This window comes from Canis lupus, chromosome 8, assembly GCF_003254725.2.
Source record: "Canis lupus dingo isolate Sandy chromosome 8, ASM325472v2, whole genome shotgun sequence".
Lineage (NCBI taxonomy): Eukaryota > Metazoa > Chordata > Mammalia > Carnivora > Canidae > Canis > Canis lupus.
Genome location: NC_064250.1, coordinates 39,092,325 through 39,118,933, shown reverse-complemented (window position 1 = coordinate 39,118,933; position 26,609 = coordinate 39,092,325). Strand labels below are relative to the sequence as shown.

Sequence of the window (26,609 nt, the reverse complement as noted above, 5' to 3'; positions counted from 1 at the left end):
GCCCACTTTCTACATCATGGCAGACTTTTTCTCTTGTCTGCCATGACCTCATCCTCTCATGTTTTTCTTCTTACCTCACTGGCTAGTGGCACATTCTGAAGTCAAGTTGGAGCATGTAAGGTATTTGCCACATTTGTTTGCTCCTCTTGTCCCCTCTTCCATGTAGAGTGCCCTATGGCCGGCTCTTTGTCTTCTCTATCTTTACCCCCAAATCTGTATTTCTGCCTCAGATCTCTCCCCAGAATTCCAGATCTCTCTAACCAAAGGCCACCTCATTTCCACAGGAATGACAGATTGACATCTCAAACTTAACCATCCAAAATAGAATTGGAAATTTCTCCCTCAACCTGTTCTTCATCCACTCTCCCTTATGGAAATACCAAACATCCAAATGCTCAGGCCAAAAAGTTTAGAGGTTTCCTTGCTTTCTTTTTTCTCATCCCCAACAGCCCATCTGTTGGCAAATCCTGACAACTCTACCTTATCCAGAATCCATTCCTACTCCAACTCACCACCTTTCCTGTCCTGGGCTCTTAACCTCTAATTGACCTCCAGCCTCCAGCCTCCACTCCCCGACCCCCCAAGCCAGTCCATCTTCCACACACCACCCAGTACAATCTTTTCAAATATAAATTGGATCATGTCACTCCTTTGCCTAAAACCCTCCATCAGATTCCCATCCAATTAGATAAAATACAAACTTCATGCTACATCCTACAAAGCACAAACCATCTGGTCCCTGCTAACTCCCTTTTATTCTGCCCTCTGCCAGGAGAAGCTCCAGCCATGTGGAGGGCACAAACCATGTCTGCCTTGTAATGAGAGTATTCTCAGAAGCTAACACAGCAGGTACACAGTAAGTATTTGTTTGTGAATTAATAAACTAATGATTTCATAAGACAAACTTACAATTCTAGACTGGTAACAACAGCTCTGTATCTTAGGGTTCTGGCTTGAAAACCCAGCAACTGTAACTACCATTCTTCCTGGTTTGCTTTGAGAACTAATGGGGAAAAAATTCTAGCTGTAAAAATCCACCCAATTGTTCTTTAATGGGTACATGTTCCAGTGTGAGTTCTATGATGACAGTTCAGGCTCCTCCTCACTTTATTCTTTGTGTGCAATGACACAAGACTCTTGAGTCCTCAAGCAAATGCTCCATTTGTGCCTTTTACATCTGCATCAGTGTGTGATTATAATGGCATGATAAGGGATGTGTGTGAAGGGAATAGCGTGCATGTGGAGAAGGAGGTAATTATTCCCCAGTTAAGTAACAGAGTTTGGGTAGGAACCAACATATTTATCCAGTCAGTAGGCTCAGAGAAGCCACACAAAAGAACACAATCCCTGAAGCAGGAAATGTGCTCTGAGCCCAGGGCACATCCACAGGAGGCCTGACTGTGCCACTGGCTCAGTCTGAAGTGGATTCCGGTTATCTGCACTTAATGGATTTACTGCATCTTGTTACCATTTTCTTTTCCTTGAGGGTATATTTTGTTTGTTTAACATTCTCACAGCCTGCTTTAGTCTGAGCTTGTTGCAAAGGGAAAGGCTGGGAAAGAGGATGGAACACTCCTCAGTCAACCTGCAATCACATCTGCTGGTTTGGGAGAATTCATACCTACTCATTTTTTTCATCTCCCTTTCTACCACCAGCCTTTTTTGTTTGTTTTTCTTTCCTTCCGTAAATATTGAAGTTTATGCCTCTAAAAAGTGGGGTGGTGACTTGATGGAGGGCTTACAAAATCACAATAACATTATTACACCTGACAGATTTACCAATAATGCCAAGTATCTCCCTTACTAGTAAATTTCCCTGATTATATCACACATATAAAAATAATTGGTTTGTTTAAATCAGAATCCAAGCAGGGTCGCCATATTATGTTTGGCTGATATGCCTTTTAAGTCTCTTTTTTCACCTAGAGGTTCCTCTTCCCTCCCATCTCTCCTTTGTAACTTGTTGAAGAATAAGGTAAGTTTTTCTGAAGAGCTCCCCCCATTTTGAATGTTTCTGATTGAATTCTTGCAGTATTATTTAACGTGATTTCCTCCAGAAATCAAATGTCAAATTTATTTTTTTAAAGATTTATTTATTCATGAGAGACATAGAGAGGTAGAGACAGGCAGAAGGAGAAGCAGGCTCCCCATGGGGAGACTGATGTGGGACTTGATCCCAGGACCCCGGGATCATGATCTGAGCTAAAGTTCAACCACTGAGCCACCCAGGCAGATGCCCCCAAATGTTAGATTTAGAGGCACAATCTGATTTGGGTTTTGGTTTCTATTTTGGTCTGGGTTTTTTGGCTGAAACATTTCATAGGTGGTACTTCATATTCCCATTGGGGGCATCTAATAACTAGATGTCCTTTATGATGTTAGCTGCCACCAGCAATCAATGCCTACACCCATTATTCTATTAAGGTTTGGAAAGATGGCAAGATTCTAACTCTCATTCCTTCTGCATTGATCATCCGGGCTATTTCTACATGGGGAAATTTTCCCTCATCAACTATCTGGGCTGCCCTAGGGTGCACATTCAAAGAGTTCACTACCTGACAGGGAGACAAGGCATGCTCAGATGCACCAGCTGTACTAAGTGATAAGTGTTCATTAAAGCATGGGTGCAGGAGGAGGATAGAGCAAGCAGTGGAAATGAGACGTGGGCTCCTCCTCTCCGGAGTCCTCGCTACTTCTGCACGGATGATTATGAGCAGGCTGATTGCTGAGCCCTTAAGCTTCCATTTCACCATTGAGCTTAGCTGCACACTTCCCTATTCTGTAATGGAGCTTTGTCCTGACTCTAGCTCAACTCTGAGAACAGGGACCCCACCTTTTTCTTCTTGAGTCCCTCATGGACCTAGCAAGGCACTGACCACTGGGTGGGCTCTCAGTCAATGACTGGTGACTGCTTATAAATGCAGGATGATAAATTGTTTTATCATTTCCATAATCACCCTCCAAAGCACTTCTGAAGTCTCTATCTGGTCAAAGAGTTGGATAAAATGATACAGTTACAGCCCTCAGTAAGTTTTAAGTCCATAATGGACTACACCATCACAGGCTGATGTGAAGGAGCCAGATATTTGAATCAGCTCTAAATGAATACACGAAAACATAAACATGTTCAAAAAGTAATACATTACTGCCAAGTTGACTTCCAAAAGGCTCACATCCTAGTATATTTCCCTCTCAGTGTATGAGAATGCCTACTTCTCCATCCACTTACCAACACTAGACATTGTCACTTCTTAGAATTTTGCCAATTTAATAGTTGAACATAGAATCGTATGTGTGGGTTTTTTTAAAGATTTTATTTATTTATTTGAGAGAGAGAAAGTGAGTGCACACAAGGAGGAGGAAGGGGCAGAGGGAGAAGCACACTCCCTGCTGAACAGTGAGCCCAACGTAGGGCTCGAGCTCAGGACCCTGAGATTGTGACCTGATGAAGGCAGCCACTTAACTGACTGAGCCACCCAGGCATCCCTGGAATTGTATGTTCTGATCCGTACTTCCAGTTAGTAATGAGAATAAGTACCATGCTGGCCATCTGTGTTTCTCCTTTTGTGGCTAATTACCTACTCACATCTTTTGCTTATAAACATTGAGGTCCCTGTGTGCTGCCAGATGGTGTGGTGCTAGATGTCAGCACTATGCAAGAAATTGGGAACAGGGATCCCTGGGTGGCGCAGCGGTTTGGCGCCTGCCTTTGGCCCAGGGCGCGATCCTGGAGACTCGGGATCGAATCCCACGTCGGGCTCCCGGTGCATGGAGCCCGCTTCTCCCTCTGCCTGTGTCTCTGCCTCTCTCTCTCTCTCTGTGACTATCATGAATAAATAAATAAAATCTTTATTAAAAAAAAAAGAAATTGGGAACACTATATTTTTAATCTATTGTTAAAAAAATAGAAAGTACATGTAAGCTAAGATGTTTAAAGAAAAATCAAATTCCTACTTCTCAGGCAGAATTTTAAGATTTCATTTTATTTTATTTTTTGAGAGATAGATAGAGGTAAAGCAGGAGCAGGGGCAGTGGGAGAAGGAGAAGCAGACTTCCTGCTATACAGGTAGCCCGATGCGGGACTCAATCCCAGGACCCCGGGATCATGACCTGAGTTGAAAGCAGGTGGTTAACCAGTGTGCCACCCAGGTGCCCCTCTTTGTGTTTTTTAAGGGTTGTTTTTTACACCAAATAAGGTTTTCTTATATAAATTAGGGGGAAGAGGGATGATGTCATTAAAAAGTATTTCTAAGAAGTATAGGTTGATATGGGGCATCCACGAAGAGACTTAAAACTTTGATTCTAAAAAAAAAAAAAAAAAAAAAAAAAAAAACTTTGATTCTAAATAGCTCCAACATTCTGACACTGGCCAGTGAGGGTAGGAGAGGTGACCCCTGGCAAGGTCCTAGGCTTGGGTGGCCACTCCTGTGCCAGGTTTCAGTGGGGTGGGACTTTGCAGGGTAGAGGCCAAGGGCAGTCTCCTTTTGCTCTGCTTGGGCAGCTAAGCTAAAGGCAGAGGTAAAGGAAATGAGAACAAATCGTTCCATATGAGGAGGAGGGAGGCCAAGATGCAGAGGGATTGGCCTTGGACACCAAGTCTCTTGGCATGGCTCACCTAGACTGCCTCAGGCATCACCCCCTAGAGAGTGCCCAAAACCAGAGACAGAGAACAATTTTAGGAGCCCCCTGCCAGACACAGACTGCTCTGGAGATGATCTGCAAATACAACAGGGGCCAGTTCACCCTGTGTTCTCAGGTCCCTGACACCGCCTGCTTTCTGCAACCTGAAACGTGTTCAGAGGTGGGAGGAGTCAAATTTATTTTTCTTTCTTGGTATAAAAATTAGCTGGGACTCAGAATGCCATCTACCAAGTCTGAAATAGGATGATGGGGTTGGGCAAGCTGAATCCTACAACAGTGATGGCTCCAATGCTCTAGGACCCTGGAGCAGACAGCCTTAAAACAAAGACCAAACAGAAGAGTTCTCCAGTCACCAGCAGAAGGGTAAGCAATAAGACCCCTTCTAGGGGCACCTGCGCAGCTCAATCGGTTAAGCGGCTGCTTTTGGCTCAGGTCATGATCCTGGGGTCCTGGAGGCCTGCATTGGGCTCCCCGCTCAGTGGTGAGTCTGCTTTTCCCTCTGTGCTTTCTCTCGCTCTCACTCTCTCTCAAATAAATCAAATATAATCTTTTTTTTTTTTTTTTTAAATAAACCCTTCTTTACTGTCTACAAAAGTCATTACTATTTCTTGGCAAACCAACACCATGGTCCAGCTCAACTGCACAAGGCCTCATGGCCCCAGTTTCCTGGTCTGAATCCTGTGAGAATCCCTAGAAGCATGCCCTGGTATGCTTCACCCCATCTCTGCCTATTCAGACTCCTTCCATGTTCAAGAGCCATCTCTGTGCCCACCTCTCACTCCCTCAAGCTGATAGGCTCTCTCTCTTAAGCCCCATTGCATTTTATTTTTTTAAGATTTATTTATTTATTTATTTATTTATTTATTTATTTATTTGAGAGAGAGAGTGTGTGTGTGGGAGAGCACAAGCAGGAGGAGAAGCAGAGGGAGAAGCAGACTCCCTGCTGAGCAGGGAGCCTGACTAGGGGCTTGATCCCAGGACCCTAGATCATGGCCTGAGCTGAAGGCAGACACCTAAGGCACCCCTGCATTGTTTTTCTTGATTTCTGACATCTAGTCTCCTTTTTAAACCTGTGTTCATTCTTATTCTTCCCTTATGTCCAGAGAGCAACTTGCATAAAGGACTGCGTGTTGTCCATCTCTATGTCCACATATCAGAATACTACAGAAGTATCTGCTGAACATTTTTTTTAATCAACTTTTTATTTTAGGACAATTTTAAATTTACATAAAAACTGTAAGGATAATATAGAGAATTCCCATATACCTTACACCCAGTTTCCCCTATTATCAACATTTTATATTTGTATGGTACATTTGCCACAATTAATAAGCCAATACTGAAACATTACTATTAGCTATAATCCATACTTTATTAAGATTTCCTTAATCTTTTCCTAATGTCCTTTTTCTATTTCAGGATCTTTTCCAGGATACTACATTGTCGTGTGGCAGTTTCTCAAAAATTTCCTTTTTTTTTTTTTTTTTTTTTAGAATTCTGGTTTTAAAATTTTAAAATTTAAATGCAATTAATTAACATACAATGTATTATTAGTCTCAGATGTAGAGGTCAGTGATTCATCAGTCTTATATAACACTCAGTGCTCATTACATCACATGCCCTCTTTAATGTCCATCACCCAGTTACCCTGTCCCCCATTCTCCTCCCCTCCAGCAACCCTCAGTTTGTTTCCTAGCTTAGAGTCTCTTATGGTTTGTCTGTCTCTCTGATTTTGTCTTATTTTTCCTCTAGTCCCCTATGTTCATCTGTTTGGTTTCTTAAATTCCACATACCAGTGAGATCATATAATAATTGTCTTTCCCTGGTTGACTTATTTCTCTTAGCATAATACCCTCTAGTTCCATCCATGTCATTGCAAATGGCAAGATTTCATTTTTGATGGCTGAGTAGTATTCCATTGTGTGCATGCGTGTGTGTGTGTGTGTATATATATATGTATGTGTATATATAATGTGTGTGTATATATGTATGTATGTATATATATGTATATACACACACACTGCATCTTCTTTTTTTTTTTTTTTGCATCTTCTTTATCTATTCATCTGTTGATGGACATCTGGGCTCTTCCATAACTTGGCTACAATTCAGTGATAGTATATTCACAATGTGTAACCATTAGCACTATCTAATGCACATTTTTATCACCCCAAAAGCAAGTTCTGTACCTGTTAGCAGTCACACCCCACTCCCTCTTCCTCTCAGCTTCTGGTAACCACCAAATAGATCACTAAAGATCTACGTCATCTTTATGGATTTCCCTATTCTGGACATTTCATACTATTGTTAATTATAGGATATGAGGCCTTTTGTGTCTGGCTTCTCTTTCATTTAGCATAATATTTCTAGGCTTTATTCACATTGTAGCATGAATTAGTACTTCATTCTTTTTATTGCTACATAATATTCCATTGTATGGATATACCAATTTTGTTTATCTATTCAATTGCTGGACATTTGAATTGTTCCATTTTTTATCTATTACTAATGTTTCCATGAACATTTGTGTACAAGTGTTTGTGTAAACATATGTTTTCAGTTCTCTTGGGTATATGTCTAAAAGTGTAATTGCTAGGTTCTAGGATAATTTTATACTTAACTTTTTGAGGAACTGACAAACTTTTTTCCAAAATGGCTACATCATTTTACATTCCCAGCAGCAATGTTGTGAAGATTGATTACTCTGCATCCTCATCAACACTTATTCTTGTCTGTCCTTTGTTCATAGCTATCCTAGTGGGAATGAAATAGTATTTTATAGTGGTTTTGATTTCCATTTCTGTGATAACTAATGATGTTGAGCATTTTTTCATGTGCTTATGGCCAATTTTATATCTTCCTTGGAATAATATCTGTTCAAATTCTTTGCCCATTTAAAAGTTTGATTATTTGAGGGATGCCTGGGTGGCTAAGTGGTTGAACATCTGCCTTTGGCTCATGGTGTGATTTTAAGATAGTAAATAAAATCTTAAAAAGAAATAAAACTTTGATTATTTGAGAAACATGCTTGATGGAATGAACAGCAGGCTGGATGAAGCAGAAGAATGAGTCAATGACCCAGAAGACAGAGTAATGGAAAGTAATCAAGCTGAACAAAAGACCAAGAAAAGAATTATGCAAAACAAGAGAATAGACTCAGGAGACCCAGTGACTCTATCATATGTAATAACATTCATATTACAGAAGTCCCAGAAGAAGAAAAGAAAGAAATGAGGGCAGAGAATTTATTTTTTTTTAAATTTTTTTAAAACTTTTATTTATTTATGATAGGCACACAGTGAGAGAGAGAGAGAGGCAGAGACACAGGCAGAGGGAGAAGCAGGCTCCATGCACCGGGAGCCCAATGTGGGATTCGATCCCGGGTCTCCAGGACCGCGCCCTGAGCCAAAGGCAGGCGCCAAACCGCTGCGCCACCTAGGGATCCCAGGGCAGAGAATTTATTTGAAGAAATAACAATTGAAAACTTCCCAAATTTGGGGAAGGAAACAGATAGCTGGATCCAGAAAGCACAACTTCCAAGGAACCAACAAAGGAAGATTTACACTAAGACATACTGTAATTAAAATGACAAAATATACTGATGAAGAAAAAATGTTAAAAGCAGCAAGACAAAAGAAGATAGTTTTATTTTTTTAAAGATTTTATTTATTTATTCATGAAAGACACAGAGAGAGAGTCAGTGGCATAGACAGAAGGAGAATCAGGCTTCTCCTGTCTGATATGGGACTCAATCCCTGGACCCAGGATCACGCCCTGCCACTGAGCCACCCAAGAAGATAGCTTTATACAAAAGAAACCTCATTAGGCTATGAGCAGAGTTTTCAGCAGAAACTCGCTAAGCCAGAAAGGAGGCATGATATATTAAAAGTGATGAATGGGAAAAACCAGCAGCCAATACTCTATCCAACAAGGCTATCATTTAGAATAGAAGAGATAAATAGTTTCTCAGACAAACAAAAGCCAAAGGAATTCATGACTACTAAACCAGACCTGCCAGAAATATTAAAGGGGGCTCTGAGTGGAAAGGAAAGACCCAAAATGACAATACAAAGGTAAGAAACACAAAAGCAGTAAAAATGAATATTTCTGTAAAAAAAATCAGTCAAGGAACTCACAAACTAAAAGATGTGAAATATGAGATCATTACCTAAAATATGGGAAGAGGAGTAAAGAATGGGTTCAAACTTAAGTGACCATCAACTTAATATAGGTTGCTATATGCAGAAGATGTCAAACACAAACCTAATGGTAACCACAAATCAAAAACCAAGAATAAATATGCAAAGAATAAAGAGAAAGAAATCCAAATAGATCACTAAAGAAAATCAGCAAACCATGAAAGAGAGAAAGGCAAGAAAGGATCAGAGAGGGCAGCCCTGGTGGCTCAGCAGTTTAGTGCTGCCTTCAGCCCAGGGTGTGATCCTGGAGACCCAGGATCGAGTCCCCTGTCAGGCTCCCTGCATGGAGCCTGCTTCTCCCTCTGCCTGTGTCTCTGCCTTTCTCTCTCTCTGTGTCTCTCATGAATAAACAAATAAAATCTTAAAAAAAAAAAAAGAGAAAGGATCAGAAAACATAAGAAGTAATAAAATGGCAATAAATACATATCTATCAATAATTACTTTGAATTAAATGGACTAAATGCTCCAATCAAAAGACACAGGGTAACAGAACAGATTAAAAAAAAAAGAAAAGAAAACAAGACCCATCTATTTATTGTCTATGAGAGACTCATTTTACTCCTAAAGATACCTGCAGATTGAAAATGAGGGGATAAAGAAACATTTATCATGCAAGTATGTCAAAAGAAAGCTAAAGTACCAATATTTATACAAGACAAAATAGACTATTTTTTTAAAGATTGATTTATATACTTGAGAGGGAGAGAGAGAGAATCCAAGCAGACTTCCCAGGATGGAGCCCAAGGCAGGGCTCAGTCTCAGAACCCTGAGATCATGATCTGAGCCAAAATCAATAGTCAGATGCTTAACTCAATGAGTCACCCAGGTGTCCCCAAAACAGATTTTAAAACAAACACTGTAAGAAGAGACAAAGAAGGATACTATATAATAATAAAGGGGACAGGGGATCCCTGGGTGGCACAGTGGTTTGGTGCCTGCCTTTGGACCAGGGCACGATCCTGGAGACCCGGGATCGAATCCCATGTCGGGCTCCCGGTGCATGGAGCCTGCTTCTCCCTCTGCCTATGTCTCTGCCTCTCTCTCTCTGTGTGTGTGACTATCATAAATAAATAAAAATTTAAAAAAAATAATAAAGGGGACATTCCAACAGGAAGATAAAACAATTATAAATATTTATTCACCTAACATGGGAGCACCCAAATACATGAAACAGTTGAAAACAGGGATGCCTGGGTGGCTCTGTTGGTTAAGTGTCTGCCTTTGAATCAGGTCATGATCTCAGGGTCCTGGGATCAAGCTCTGCATCAGCCTCCATGCTCCGTGGGAAGTCTGCTTCTCTCTCTCTCTCTGCCCCTCCCCCTACTTCACGCTCTCTATCTCACACTCTCTCTCAAATAAATAAATAAATAATCTTAAAAAGAAATAAAAATGAACATAAAGGACCTAAAATGATAGTAATACTATATTAGTAGGAGACTTTAACACCCCACTTATATCAATGGACGGATTATCTAAACAGAAAATCAACAAGGAAACAATAGCTTTGAGTGACAAGGGGGACCAGATGGATTTAACAGACATATTCAGAACATTCCATCCTAAAACAGCAGAATACATATTCTTTCAAGTGCACATGAAACATTCTCCAGAACAGATCACATTTTAGGCCACGAAATAAGCCTTAACAAATTCAAAAAGATTGTGGTCATACCATGCATCTTTTCTGACTATGACACTATGAACCTAGGAGTCAACGACAAGAAAAAATCTGGAAAGACCACAAATACATAGAGGTTAAATAACATGCTACTAAATAATGAATGAGCAAAATAGGAAATAAAAGAAGAAATTAAAAACTACACGGAAACAAATGAAAATGAAAACACAATGGTTCAAAACCTATGGGATAGAGCAAAAGCAATTCTAAGAGTGATATTTACGCCATACATACCTACTGCAAGAAGCAAAAAAACCCTTAAATAAACAACTGAACTGGGGTGCCTGGATGGCTCAGTTTGTTAAGCATCTGCCTTCAGTTCAGGTCATGTCCCAGGGTCCTGGGATTGAGTCCTACATGGGGCTCCCTGATCAGGAGGGAGTTGGCTTCTCTCTCTCCCTCTGCTGCTCTCCCTGCTTGTGTGCTCTCTGTCAAGTAAATAAATAAAATCTTAATTTTTAAAAAAAGCAAACCCTAACCTTACGCCTAAAGGAGCTAGAAAAAGAACAACAAAGAAAACTTAAAACCATCAGAATGAAGGAAGTAATAAAGATTAGGGCAGAAATAAATGATACAGAAACTAGAAAAACAATAAAACAGATCAATGAAACCAGGAGCTGGTTCTTTGAAAAAAAATCAATAAAATTGATAAACCTCTAGCCAGACTTATGAAGAAAAAAAAACTCAAATAAATAAAATCATGACTAAGAGAAAAAACAAGAAACACCATAGACATACAAATAATTATAAGAGAATATTACGAAAAACTATATGCCAACAAATTGGACAATCTAGAAGAAATGGATAAATCCTTAGAAATATATAACATGGGCAGCCCGGGTGGTTCAGTGACTTAGTGCTGCCTTTGGCCCAGGGCGTGATCCTGGAGACCCAGAACATTGGGCTCCCTGCATGGAGCCTGCTTCTCCCTCTGCCTCTCTCTCTCTGTCTCTCATGAATAAATAAATAAAATCTAAAAAAAAAAAAAAAAGAAATATATAACGTATCAAAACTGAAACAGGAAGAACAGACTGATTACCAGCAAAGAAATTGAAATAGTAATCAACAAACTCCCAACAAACAAAAGTCCAGGACCAGATGACTCCACAGGCAAATTCTACCAGACATTTAGAGTGTAATACCTATTTTTCTCAAACTATTCCAAAAAAAATAGAAAAAGAAGAATAACTTCCAAATTCTATGAGGCTAGCATTACCCTGACATCAAAACCAGATAAAGACACCACAAAAATAGAAAGAAAGAAAGAAAGAAAGAAAGAAAGAAAGAAAGAAAGAAAGAAAGAAAGAAAGAAAGAAAGAAAGAAAGAACTGCAGGCCAATATCCCTCCTGATGAACATAGATGCATAAATCCTCAACAAAATACTAGCAAACCAAATCCAACAATACATTTAAAAAGTCATTCACCATGATCAAGTCATAGTTATTCCTGGGTTGCAAAGGTGGCTTAATATTCATAAATCAATCCTATGATATATCACATGAATACTAAAGAATAAAAACCGTATGATCATTTCAATAGATGCAGAAAAAGCATTTGACAAAGTACAATATCCATTCATGATAAAAATCCTCAACAAAGTAGGTTTAGAGGGAACATACTTCAACATAATGAAGGCCATATATGAAAATCCACAACTAACATCATCCTCAATGGGGAAAAACTGAGAACTTTTTCCCTAAGGTCAGGAAGAAGAAAAGGATGTCCACTCTCATCACTTTCATTTAACATAGTACTGGATGGCCCTAGCTACAGTAGTCAGACAACAAAATGAAGTAAATGGCATCAAAATCAGCAAGGAGAAATAAAACTTTCACTGTTTGCAGATGACATGATACTATATATAGAAAACCCGGAAGACTCCACCAAAAAACTGCTAGAATTGATAAATGAATTTAGTAAAGTTTCAGGATATAAAATTAATCTACAGAAATCTGTTGCATTTCTATATACCAATAATGGAGCAGCAGAAAGAGAAATTCAGAAAACAATGCCAAAAATAATAAAATACCTAGGAATAAACCTAACCAAAGAGGTGAAAGACCTATACTTGGAAGACTATAAAACATTCATGAAAGAAACTGCAGAAGAGACAAAGAAACAGAAAGACATTCCATGCTCATGGATCAGAGGAACAAATATTGTGAAAATGTCTATACTACCCAGAGCAACCTACAGACTTAATGCAATGCCTATGAAAATACCAGCAACATTTTTCACAGAGTTAGAATAAACAATCTTAAAATTTGTATGGAACCACAAAAAACATCAAAGAGCCAAAGCAATCTCGAAAAAGAAAAGCAAAGCTGGGGCACCACAATTCTGGACTTCCAGTTATATTACAAAGCTGTAGTGATCAAAACAGTATTATGGTACTGGCACAAAAATAGACATATAGATCAATAGAACAGAAAACCCAGAAATAAGCCTGCAATTATATGGCCAATTAATCTTTGACAAAGGAGGAATGAAATATCCAATGGCAAAAAGACCGTCTCTTCAACAAATGGTATTGGGAAAACTAGACAGCAACATGCAAAAAATATGAAACTGGACCACTTTCTTACACCATACACAAAAGTAAACTCAAAATAGATTAAAGATCTAAATATGAGAACTGAGACCATAAAAGTTTTAGAAGAGAACATAGGGAGATTTTTTCTGACATCAGCCATAGCAACTTTTTTCTAGATATATTTTCTGAGACGAGGGAAAAAAAGCAAAAATAAACTATTGGGACTACATCAAAATAAAAATCTTTGGGGCACCTGGGTGGCTCAGTCAGTTAAGCATCTGCCCTTGGCTCAGGTCATGAGCCAACAAGCTCCTTGCTCAGCAGGGAGTCTGCTTCTCCCTCTGCACCAGCTCCCTCCCACCACCACCTCGGCTCACACACACACTCTCTTTCTCTATCAAATAAATAAATAGAGTCTTAAAAAATAAAAATAAAAATCTACACAGTAAAGGAAATAATCAATAGAATTAAAAGGCAACTTACAGAATGGGAAAAGATATTTGCAAATGACATATACAATAAAGCATCAGTATCCAAAATATATAAAGAACTTGTACAATTTATTACCCAAAAAACAATTAATCCAATTCAAAAATAGGCAGGAGACATGAACAGACATTTCTCTTAAGAAGACATACAGATGGCCACAAGACACATGAAAGGATGCTCAACATCACTTACCATCAGGGAAATGCTATTCAAAATTACAATGAGATCCATCTCACATTTGTCAAAGTGGCTAAAATCAATGACACAAGAAACAATAGGTGTTGGCTAGGATGTGGAGAAAAAGGAACCCTATTACACTGTTGTTGGGAATGCAAAGTGGTGCAAACCCTGTGGGTGGCTGAAGAAGTATGGAATTCCTCAAAAAATTAAAAATAGAACTATTAGCAATTACACTACTGGGTATAAATACAAAAACACAAATTCAAAGGGACATATGAGCCTCCATACTTATAGCAGCATTAGTTATAGTAGCCAAGATATGGAACCAGCTCAAGTGTCCATTAATTGATGAATGGATAAAGAAGATGTATACACACACACACATTGGAATATTATTCAGTCATAAAAAAGGAATGGAATCTTGCTATTTACAATGACATGGATAGATCTAGAGAGTATAATGCTAACTGAATGGTCGGTCAGAGAAAGACAAGTATCACATGATTTCATTCATGTGTGGAATTTAAGAAACAAACGAGTAAAGGGGGAATAAAAAGAGAAAAATCAAGAAACAGACTCAACTCTAGAGAACAAACTGATGGTTACCAGAGAGGAGGCAGGTGGCAAGATGGGTGAAATAGTGACAGAGATTAAGGAGTGCATGTCTCATGATAAGCACCACCAGGTGATTAAAATAAAAACTTAATAAAAAATAAAATAAAATTAGAGTATTTATTTTTTATTGTGGAGTTGTAAGAATTCATTATATATTCTGAATACCAGACCTTTATCACATACACAATTTGCAAATATTTTTTCCCATTCTGTGGATTGTTTTCACTTATAACAGCTTTACTGAGATATAACTATGCCATACAGTTCATCATTAAAGTGTAAAATGTAATTGTCTTTAGTATATTCAGAGTTAAACAACCATCATCCTTATTTTCTTGATAATGTCCTTTGAAGTACAAAAGTTATTAATTTTGATGAAATCCAATTTATCAATTATTTTGGTTGCTTATGTTTTCGGTGTCATTCATACTTAAGAAACCAATGTCTAACCCAAGATCATCAAAATTTACTCCAACATTTTCTTCTAAAACTTTTCTAGTTTTAGCTCTTACATTTAGGTCTATTTTTTTAAAGATTTTATTCATTTATTTATTTATGAGAGACACAGAGAGAGAGGCAGAGACACAGGCAGAGAGAGGAGCAGGAGCAAGGAGCCCCATGTGGGACACGATCCCGGATCCCAGGATCATGCTCTGGGCCAAAGGTGGACGTTCAACCACTGAGCCACCCAGGTGTCCCTACATTTAGGTCTATTATCCCTTTGAGTTAAATTTTGAAATCAGAATGTGTTAGTCTTCCAACTTTGTTCTTTTGCAAAATTGTTTTGCTTATCTGGATCTCTTACACTTTCATATGAATTTTAAGAAACTTAAAAGAAGCATAGAGAAAGAAATTTCTGAATCATCTTTTAAGGGTGGCTGCATCATTTTTATTACCCCAGCAGTGAATAAGAGTTCCTCCCTACGACCCAGCAATTGCACTGTTGGGGATTTACCCCAAAGATACAAATGCAATGAAACGCCGGGACACCTGCACCCCGATGTTTATAGCAGCAATGGCCACGATAGCCAAACTGTGGAAGGAGCCTCGGTGTCCAACGAAAGATGAATGGATAAAGAAGATGTGGTTTATGTATACAATGGAATATTACTCAGCTATTAGAAATGACAAATACCCACCATTTGCTTCAACGTGGATGGAACTGGAGGGTATTATGCTGAGTGAAGTAAGTCAGTCGGAGAAGGACAAACATTATATGTTCTCATTCATTTGGGGAATATAAATAATAGTGAAAGGGAATATAAGGGAAGGGAGAAGAAATGTGTGGGAAATATCAGAAAGGGAGACAGAACGTAAAGACTGCTAACTCTGGGAAACGAACTAGGGGTGGTAGAAGGGGAGGAGGGCGGGGGGTGGGAGTGAATGGGTGACGGGCACTGGGTGTTATTCTGTATGTTAGTAAATTGAACACCAATAAAAAATAAATTAAAAAAAAAAAAAAAAAAAAAAGAGTTCCATTGCTCTACAACCTCACCAGCATTTGGTATTCAGGTTTTTGGACTTTAGCCATGGCTAATAGGCATTGTAGTGACATCTCATAACTTTTTAAATTTGTCTTCCCTAATGATTGTGAACATCTCTTCATATGCTTTTTTGTGTGTATATTTTCTTTGGTAAGATATCTTCTTATGAAAAGTTTTTGCCCATTTTTAAATTGGATTGTTTTCTTATTGTTGATTTTTAAGAGTTTTTTGTATATTTTGCATTCAAATCCTCTGTCAGATAGTTTTGCAAATATTTTCTCCTAATTGGTAGCTTGTCTTTTCATTCACTTAATTGCCAAATATTAAACACACACACACACACACACACACACACACACACCAACCCAAAAACAAAAACAAAAAATCTTTGATAAGCTTTAACAATGCACCTGCTTAAAAAACATCAAAGGGTATCATTTAAGTCTGTTGCTTTGTAAATTACTAGAAGAGACTCTCTCTGGAAAGAGCTAGTGGCAAGTAAGGATGTGTATTTGGATTTCAGCCCCCATCCATCCCTTTGACTGATGCCTTTGTGCAAGCCATAAACCACATAATACATTGCAACAACCCTCATTGTTCTTAAGTGTATCCTTAGTACACTTACAGAACCTTCCACGATAAGCTTGTGCCTATTCTCTTGCCACTTCTCATTCTTCTATCTTTTCTCTCTATACCCACAAAAGCTTTATCTCAGCAACTTGAAAAGGCTTTGCTTCCAGCCTCAAGACTTTCATAGCCAGTGTGGCAGGCTGACTTTTAAGATGGCCCCCAGTGATCCTCACTTCATATTCATGACCCTGTATAGTCTCCTCCCATTGAACCTTGTGACTTGCTTCTAAAGGACAGAATACAGCAGACTGATGGAATGGAAGTTCCAATACTAGGTAAATGACTAACTTCTGTCTTGCACACTTTCTCTTCCTTTCTTACTTGTTCACTCTGATGAAGCCTACTGATATATTATCAGCTACTGAGGCACAGGCTCATATAGCACAGGCTTATGAGTCATACTGGAAGCAGATCAAACTCCAGTTGAGCCTTCAGATGACTTCAGCCCTGGTTGACACACTGGTTGAAACTTTTTGAGAGACCAGGAGTTGGAAGATTCAAGCTAAGCTGCACCCACATGCCTGACCCACAGAAACTGTGAGATAATAAATGTTACTGTTTTAAGTCACTGTTTGGAGATAAGGTGTTTCACAGAAATAGATAACTAATAGTTAGGAGCATTCCCCTTATCACTTCCTGCCACTTTAATCCCATGTGTCAAGTCTCAGATTTACTTATTCATTCATTCATTTTTAAGTAGCTCCATGCCTGGCATGGAACCCAATGTGAAGCTTGGAACTCAAAACCCTGAGATCAAGACCTGAGCAGAGATCAAGAGTCAGATGCTTAATTGACGTAGCCACCTAGGCACCACTATTTTTAAAATTTCTTTTAAGATTTAAGATTTTATTTATTTATTCATGAGAGACACACACATAGAGAGAGAGAGGTGGAGACACAGGCAGAGGGAGAAGCAGGCTCCATACTGGGAGCCCAATGTGGGACTCAATCCCTGGACCCCGCCCTGAGCCAAAGGCAGACGCTCAACCACTGAGCCACCAAGGCATCCCTTTTTTAAATTTTTAAAAAGATTTTTGTTTATTTATTCATGAAAGACACAGAGAGAGAGAGGCAGAGACATACATAGGCAGAGGGAGAAGCAGGCTCCCCGCAGGGAGCCTGATGCGGGACTTGATCCCAGGACCCCAGGATCACAACCTGAGCCAAAGGCAGATGCTCAACCACTGAGCCACCCAGGCGTCCCTAGGATTTTATTTTTTAAAGTAATCATTACAACCAATGTGGGGCTCGAAGTCACAACCATGAGATCAAGAGTCACAGGCTCTAAATACTAAGCCAGTCAGGCACCCCTCAAGTCTCAGATTTAAATGTCACTTCCTTAGGGATAAACTCTTCTTTACCTGCCTATCCTGTACATCCCAGCAAGTCTCTAGTTGCACTCTCTTGGCATTCTCTTCTTATGCAGCATTCGTCACCACTGCAATTAGCTCATTATCTAGGTATTTGTTTCCTGTCTGTCTCTCCCTAAGACTTGTCACTTCCAAATCAGAGCTGGTTGTGTTTTTTCTACACTGAATTCCTAGCACCAAACACAGTGCCCAGCACACAGTGCGGATATACTAATTATGGAATGAAAAAGTGAATAAACAAATGAAGGAATTAGTAAATGAAGTAAACCAAAGCCTCACTGTTCACAAAGGAGGTAGAGAAAAGCCCAGTGCCTTAGTAGTTACAAAAGTCTTGTAATTCTCAACCTTTATTTTAAAATATCAAAAAATAAAAGCTAAAACCATGTCAACATATTCTAGATAGAAATTTTTGTGACAGATGCATTATAACCAAATTCTCTAATAAGTTAAAAGTCCAACAAAGGTTAGCTCATGGTCCATGATTTTGATAAGAACTTTGCAGGGTTTTGTTTTTTGTTTTTTGTTTTTTAAGATTTATTTATTTTAGAGAGAGGGAGAAGGAGACAGCATGTGCAGGGGGAGGAGCAGAGGGAGAGAGAGAATCTCCAGTAGACTCCCTGCTGAGTGAAGAGCCTGATGTGGGGCTGGACCCCACAATCCTGAGATCATGACCTGAACCGAAATCAAGAGTCAAATGCTTAACCAACTGAGCCAACCAGGCGCCCCATAACTTTGCAGTTTTAATGGAGGTTGTTATAGGAATTGACTTGGATGGTAAAGGATGACAGCGTGAAGATGGAGAGTATGTTTAACAGAGGCTGCCCCACATTATCAATAGGCTGGAGCTGGTATTCCTCTACTTCTGTTGTTAAATCTGGGGAGTGTCCAGTTTTCTCTCTGAAATGAATGAGTTTTTAGCTAAAGGCTAAAACGAGGATTTTGAAACCTGAGGATAAATCTGTGACCACAGAAAAGTTAATTCAGTCCAGTTGCTTTAGCTGGTTAAACTCTTTTAAAATAATGACAATATGGGATCCCTGGGTGGCGCAGCGGTTTAGCGCCTGTCTTTGGCCCAGGGCGCGATCCTGGAGACCCGGGATCGAATCCGTCGGGCTCCCGGTGCATGGAGCCTGCTTCTCCCTCTGCCTGTGTCTCTGCCTCTCTCTCTCTCTCTGTGACTATCATAAATAAAAAAATAAAAATAAAAAAAAAATAATGACAATATATAATCAGCAGCTCTGTATTCCACGTAGTGGAGTGGTTTCCTTAGTGATTCTTTTTTTTTTTTTTTTAAGATTTTATTTGAGAGAGCGTGTGCACAAGTGAGCTGAGGGGCAGAGGGAGAGGGAGAAGCAGAGTCTCCACTGAGCAGGGTGCCCAATGTGAGACTCAATCCCAGGACCCTGAGATCATGACCTGAGCTGAAAGGCAGACACTTAACCAACTGAACCACCCAGGCACCCTTCCTCAATGATTCTTAATCATCACCACCTGCCAAATAACATCCAACTCCCTCCCTAGCTGGACATTGAGCTGTCCTTTCCAGCCTGCTCCTCCACCGTTCCCTTTGCAGGCACCATGCTCCTGCCTTTACTCAGTCATAGGGCACATTTTTTCATCTCTGGGCCTTTGCACATGTTCTCCCTCTGACTGGAAGTCCCCCTTTAGTGCCAACCAATCCCAGCAAAGCAAAATTCAAGTTAAAGTGCCCCTGGTCCCCCTAGAAGTGATTGCTCTTTTGCTCTGTCCTCTTAAGGCACTTGGTTTTTACCCCTTTTATGGCCTCCAACACATTCAATATTGTCTTGTAAGCAGGTGCGTATTTTATTTATCTCAATCTCTTATGTTTCTCAAGATTTTATTTATTTATTCATGATAGACAGAGAGAGAGAGAGAGAGATACAGGCAGAGGGAGAAGCAGGCTCCATGCAGGGAGCCCGACGCAGGACTTGATCCCGGGACTCCAGGATCGCACCCTAGGCCAAAGGCAGGCGCCAAACCGCTGAGCCACCCAGGGCTCACCCCAGGAAGTTTCATTTTTAAAACATTTTAGTTTCCCTTTTTATAAAATTTAGTTTTCAAATGTACCAAAGATACTCTCTCATATAGTAAAAATGAGCTTAGAAACAAATACACAGGATGTTTCTTCACTAGTCCACTAGAATATTGGCTAAATATTCTAATACATTACTCTAAACAGTCACATAGAAGCCAAGGAAGTAAATATATAATAACAAAACAAACTAGTCAATACAGGAAAATGAGCTTTTCAAGAGCTTTCTGGGATTCCTTGTCTACTATTCCACTTTTAACAAAATAATTTGAACAACTTAAAAAGTTTAACAATAATAAATATTAGTCCTATATAAAGTGATTAAGTCAAAGTAGTTTACTTCAAATATAGGAACTTAATTACAGAAATGGAAGGTACCCGATTATTTAGAGAATGTTGTTTGAGAGGATAGTGTTCAGTGTAAGTTCAGTGTATCTTGGATTTTCATGTTATTTTTTTCGATCAGGGAAGAATGTCTCCCATCTGATTTCATGTTTTCTTCCAGATCAAGAGGAAGAAGGGTATGGGGGTTGAACAGACATCGAGGCTCCCCCAGGATGCCAACTCTGTGAAAAGAATTATTGGTAGAGCTGAAGCAGTGAGGCCAAAGAAAAAGGTGTATAGTTGTACTTATGTGTGTGTGTAGCTTTGGTCCAGAAACTCAGCCCACAGTAAGATTTTGTACTAGCCCTTCCCACATTTCCCAGAGATGGTTCTTCTAATGAAGAAACCTCAGCCTTATAAAGTCGGCAACTCCCTCCTCCAAATTAGAACTATTTGAAGTCTAGCATATTTGTCTAGCAATGTTTTCTAGTCTAGATGGGTATACCAAGAACTGCTTGGGAAAGGAAACAGTGGGGAGGAGAGGGGGTGGGTAAGAAGAAAGCTTTCATCTTTGTTCAACTTTTTGGACAGAGCACGGTGTCTGAGCCCCTGGCCCACCTGGCCCAACCTAGGACATGACTTGAGGTTCTCCTTTCTCTCTCCTTGGGCCACTTACGTTGGCATAGGCACAGAGTCCAGACTTTCCATGTGCTCTTGCATCTGGGCTGGGAATTTGATGCCTACTTGATGATTCTTTTTCTCAAAGATATCCTGAGCTTTTTCTCTGAGAGATGGCAGCAGAGTAGACATGACTGGAGAGCGCATGTGAATGGCTTTTTTAATCGCTGGGCGTTTTGCCATCATTCTCCTGGGGTGGGGAGAGGTTATTTAGGTTACATCATCCTGTTTTCAAAAATGTCCTTGAGCTTTGGAAAGTCAAAAGGTCATACCTGAATTGTACAAGAGTCATGCGTTTCTTTTCCCCTCCTGATTCTTCATCCTCACGCTTCCTCCGAGGAATGTTGAACAAATTGGTACGAAAGAGCCTCCCTATTTCTTCCTCAATCTCTGTGAAGTGTTGACGTCGGAAGACAATCCAAGCTACATACGTACAGAAAGTATAAAAGGACTACAACAGAAAACAGACAACAGTCACGACCCAGCTATGGGAGTAAAAGCTCCCACCTATCTCTGTAACACCGCTAAGCAGACCCAAACCCAGATGACCCCATTTCTCCACATTCCTGAAAAGCTGTGGGAAATTACACATGTAGTCACCTTTGCAGGAGGAAGGTAAGACCAGAAGTTTACTATATGGCATATAGCTTGTTAGCATCCTTTTTAAGAAAAGATATTCAATAAAAATAAGTGCCTGACAAATGGATATTGGTTATTGGTATACTTCATTTTTTTTTTAATTTATTTATTTATGATAGTCATCAGAGAGCGAGAGAGAGAGGCAGAGACACAGGCAGAGGGAGAAGCAGGCTCCATGCACGGGGAGCCCGATGTGGGACTCGATCCCGGGTCTCCAGGATCGCGCCCTGGGCCAAAGGCAGGTGCCAAACCGCTGCGCCACCCAGGGATCCCTATACTTCATTTTTTTTAAAGATCTTATTTATTTATTCATGAGAGACACAGAGAGAGGCAGAGACATAGGCAGAGGGAGAAGCAGGCTCCTTGTGGAGAGCCTGATGCAGAACTTGATTCCAGGACCCTGGGATCATGACCTGAGCCAAAGGCAGATACTCAATCACTGACCACCCAGGTGCCCCCTACTTCATGTTTCATATGAAAGAGAAAAAGCCCCAAAATGTAAGTGACTTACCTCAAAGAATTTCCAGTCTTTTTGTGTATCTGAGATTTTCTCCCTGCAATATAATAAATTCACAGCTATAGGTTGAAGGCAACTTCAACCTTTCAGTGATCTACACAACCCTCTATCTTTAAAAGGCCTTTTGGCAGGATCATTGCCTGTGGCTCCACGGCTATTTGGCCACATAAATGCTATCAAAAGACAGTGATGAGTCCCAATATCTTTTTCTTCAGCTTCTTAGGTTATCCAGATCAAAACTCCTAGAGTGTTTGGTCAAAAGTTAATAAATTCAGGATACACAAGTTAGCAGGAAATGTATTCTTATGAATGTTTTTGGTGATGTGAGTATTGGGGAAGAAGGGGAATGGAAAGGTGGTAAAGAAGTAACACGGGGTAGGAAAACAGAGAGCTAAGAAGTCTAAAATGGAGAGAAAGACAAAGAATACACATCTTAAAAAGATCAAAAACATCTTTAAATAAAATCTTCAGTTGACTGGAGACAGTAGTGTGCTCTTCCTTTTAGATGCGGTATATATACTGAGCCTTGTCACTTAAAGGCAGGCATCTGCTCAGGAGTCCTTGCAACATGAATTCAGTGTTAAGGTTACTGTATCAGCACGGGCATGCTTACTAAACTTGGCCTCCCTCCCCAACACAAGCCATTCTAATTCTGATTCCCAGCCCAAAGAGAGCAAGCATGGCCTGTGGAGGACTTGAGAACTGATGGAGAGGGCTGTGCACCTGCAATCACTTGATCACTCAAGGGGGCCAAAGCTAGACCCAGGCACTCCGAGACTGATTCTGAATTTGCTTCTGGTTTTGCCTGGGACTTCCTCCGAGTAGCAGTCTCCCAGGATTGGCCTTGCTATATCAGGCTTTCATGAACAATCCTGAACTGCAGTGGTCTGGGGAAGATGACCCAAACCCCTCAGGACCTCCAGCCTACTCAAAGGGACTTCATGATCCATGTGGGCCCAAACTAGCCCTCTATTTGGAGGAAACACTGAAGCATTAGTTAAACTTTTACCGGGGCAGATTCCTCCCCTCTTGCAGCCTCTTTATTCATACACTGGTTTTCTCATGTGCAAGTCTTCAATAAAGAAGGCAGGCAATAATTACAGTGCACATTTACTAAGTACAGACTATAATGCCAAGTTCTATGCTAAGCCCTTTACATTATCATTTTAGTCCTCATAAGATCTCTATGATGTAGTCAACTTTACAGCTGAGACTGAAGTCCAAAGACACCTTTAATTAGGAACAGAGTCTGTACTAAAACTCGGGCCTGTCAGATCTCCACATTTGTCCCTGACACCTGAATGCTAAGGAAATCAGATTTTCCTTTAGATTATTTTGCAGACTTGGAAACATTAAACTACGGAGCCCAGCAGAGGCTTTCAAGACAAGCCTCAGCATCCTTCTGTGCCACCTGAAGGATCCACCTGATGGGAGTACTTATATGGCATTTCCACCCTTCCACGGCATCTGCCAGCTGACACCAGACACCAGGCAGACCCACCAAACTGAAGCAAAAACCAACTAAGCTAAGTTTTTGGGCAGCCCAGGTGGCTCAGTGGTTTAGCACTGCCTTCAGCCCAGGGCATGATCCTGGAGACCCAGATCGAGTCCCACATTGGGCTCCCTGCATGGAGCCTGCTTCTCCCTCTGCCTCTCTCTCTCTCTGTGTCTCTCATGAATAAATAAATAAAATCTTAAAAAAAAAAAAAAAAAAAAACCTCAGTTTTTGGAATATCAAGTCAGTCTGCCTTCTGGGAGATTTAGAGCGGCACATATGTTTGTACAACCCAAACTACCACCATCTTAGTGAGGTTTTGAAATGACAAAGTGTGCACGAAACACACACTTTCTCCTCTTCTTCTTTTCTTTCTCTTTATTTTTATTTATTTATTTATCTTTTAAGATTTTATTTATTCAAAGAGACAGAGAGAGAGGGGCAGAGACACAGGCAGAGGGAGAAGCAGGCTCCATACAGGAAGCCCAACGTGGGACTCGATCCTGGGTCTCCAGGATCACACCCCAGGCTGCAGGAGGCGCTAAACCGCTGTGCCACAGGGGCTGCCCTCTCTCTCTTTTTTTAGAGACAGGGAGTGAGCAAATGCACAGGGGTATGGGTGAGCAGAGGGAGAAGGGGAGAAAGAATCTTAAGCAAGCTCCATGCCCAGTGCAAAGCCCCATGTGGGGCTTGATCTCACGATCCTGACATTATGATCTGAGCCGAAATCAAGAGTCAGATGCTTAACCGACTAAGCCACCGGGGCACTCCTCTCTCTCTCCTAAGTAATCTCTACACCTAACATGGGGCTTCAACTCATGACCTTGAGATCAAGAGTTGCATGCTCTTCTGACTGAGCCAGTTAGGTGCCCCTCTTCTTCTCTTTTTAAACATTAGAAGAGAAGCTACCATGAACCTCTTCCCCTCCCCCTCAAGTTGCTATAAAACTGGGACTTCTTTCTCCCCTAAAAGTCCAAAGCAAATTGATGGATCCTATCCCACAGAAATCAAGTACAAAATGTAGTGGATTTCTTCTTACCATTCTGACTTAGCTGCACATGTGAACCTGAAATAAGTCCAGGAAATGGAGGCAGAGAATGAGCACATTTGGGAAACTCCTAGTTTAACTCCTAGTTTAAATTCATCTCTTGGTGAATTCTGGGTCATTTGTCTTCTTTTTAAATTTATTGTATAATTTTTAAGTTAAGTACATCATAATTATTAACTGATTATAAATTTAAAATTTTACAGAGCATAAATAACAAATTTAAACACTCCATATCCTCCACAAATTGAAACAGGCTTTATAATAGCAAAATCCAATAGAAATTTAATGCAAACGTAATTTAAAAATTTCTGATAGCCACAGTAAAAAGAAACTGGCAAAATTAATTTTAATATTTATTGCATCCAAACCCTGAAATATTATCATTTTAATATGTAATCAATATTTTAGAATGATTAGTGACATATTTTATTCATTTGTAAGCTTGTTTGTATAGTCTATATTTTACATTTATAGCACATTTAAATATGAGCCAGCTACATTCCAAGTGCTCAATAGCCACATGTGGCAAGTGGCTACCATGCTAGTCAGCAAAAATGCTGTACATTTCACTTGTGAGGGCAAACTCTAAAGAAAAGGGGGGAAAGCCAGTCTGGTGGTAAACCCAGAGATTTTTGGTGGCCTGTTGCAATGCTTTCTTATTCCTTCTTGCTACATTAGATCTTAGCTCTAAATCAATACAAAGAAAGTGTATCATATTTTAGTCATTCCTGGGGGGAGAAAATGCCTAGGGCCAGGCCCATAGGGTCCTGCTCCTGAGGGAAAAAAGGTAGTGTTCCGTAAATCAGTTTTTTGTTTTTAAGATTTTATTTTATTTATTCATGAGAGACACAGAGAGAGAGAGAGAGAGAGAGAGAGAGAGAGGCAGAGACACAGGCAGAGGGAGAAGCAGGCTCCATGCAGGGAGCAGCACATGGGACTCAATCCCTGGTCTCCAGGGTCAGGCCCTGGGCTGAAGGCAGCGCTAAACTGCTGAGCCACCCGGGCTGCCCTTAAATCAGGTTTAAATGAAGGTCAAGGCCTACTCTGCACAAAGGAAGAGACTATCAAAGGAAAGTGTTTGGGGGCAGGGAAAGAGGTATCATTGATTGGGACTGGGAGGGTGGGAGTGGGAAATGGGGTTTAAGGATGATTTATAAATCTGAGCTTCAAAGAGATCCTTTTCTCTGTATGGTCATCCCCATGCCAGCTTTTCTGGTCCCCATCAGGTGACAGCTAGCATTGAGAGCAAAGAAGAGGGTAGAAATCCTAGAGTAGAGGTGGGGGTGGAGCCTGAATTGGCTGTAACCAAAAAATAGATCTAATTCAATGGCGAGTGCCATCAAGGGGGTTTCTTATCTATTTTGGAAAACACAGAGATCTTTAACTTGAACGCGTTCATCAAAATTGTGCCAAAGCTTTACAATATTAGGATTTTACAGATGTATTTAGAATAGAAAGGCATGTCCTCCTACTTCTCAAGAAACATGAAAGCACTAAATTAACAGCCCCCAAATTGCTGGGTCTTCTGAAATCTCTAATTTAAATCTAGAGACAAATAACATAAGGTGTCCTAGTCCAATATTAAGCATACATATATTAGAAAGAAAAGTCAGAAAATACACAAGAATGTTCTCATAAGGACATTAGCTTACTCACATTAAGTAAAATAATGATATGTTAGAATCAGGTAATCACATAACTGGCAAAACTGTCCTCATCTTCTAGATAAAAATAGCCAAAAGAACAATATAAACTCCATTCAAGAACATAATCAACACCCATGGCCAATTAACAACTTTTATTGGCAAAACATGCTGTAATCTGTTTTCCTTGATATCCTTTGTTTGGCTTTTTTGACCTGAATGGAATTTGTTATGTGAATGGTGGGTGGTGAGCTCTAAACCCATTCTTTTCCAAACTATTTTCCAATAGGCAGGAGAAAAGCTTGTGATGTTGCATACAACAGCAAAAAAGACCAGCACCTCTTGGAGATGAGCCAGTGCTAAACTGAAGCAGTCAGTATCTTTCAAACAGA

The 26,609-nt window shown here is 40.1% G+C and overlaps 1 protein-coding gene across 1 annotated transcript in view; it reads right to left on the bottom strand.

The window, feature by feature from the left end:
• Positions 1 to 26,609, bottom strand: part of PPP1R36 (protein phosphatase 1 regulatory subunit 36) — a 69,319-nt gene that overhangs the window by 17,440 nt on the left and 25,270 nt on the right. The window contains exons 8-10 of the mRNA XM_025444025.2: positions 22,026 to 22,068; positions 21,148 to 21,326; positions 20,874 to 21,065 (exon numbers count right to left, since the gene is read on the bottom strand). Of these exons, the coding sequence (XP_025299810.2) occupies positions 20,874 to 21,065; positions 21,148 to 21,326; positions 22,026 to 22,068 (414 nt within the window). The remainder of the gene's footprint in view (positions 1 to 20,873; positions 21,066 to 21,147; positions 21,327 to 22,025; positions 22,069 to 26,609) is intronic.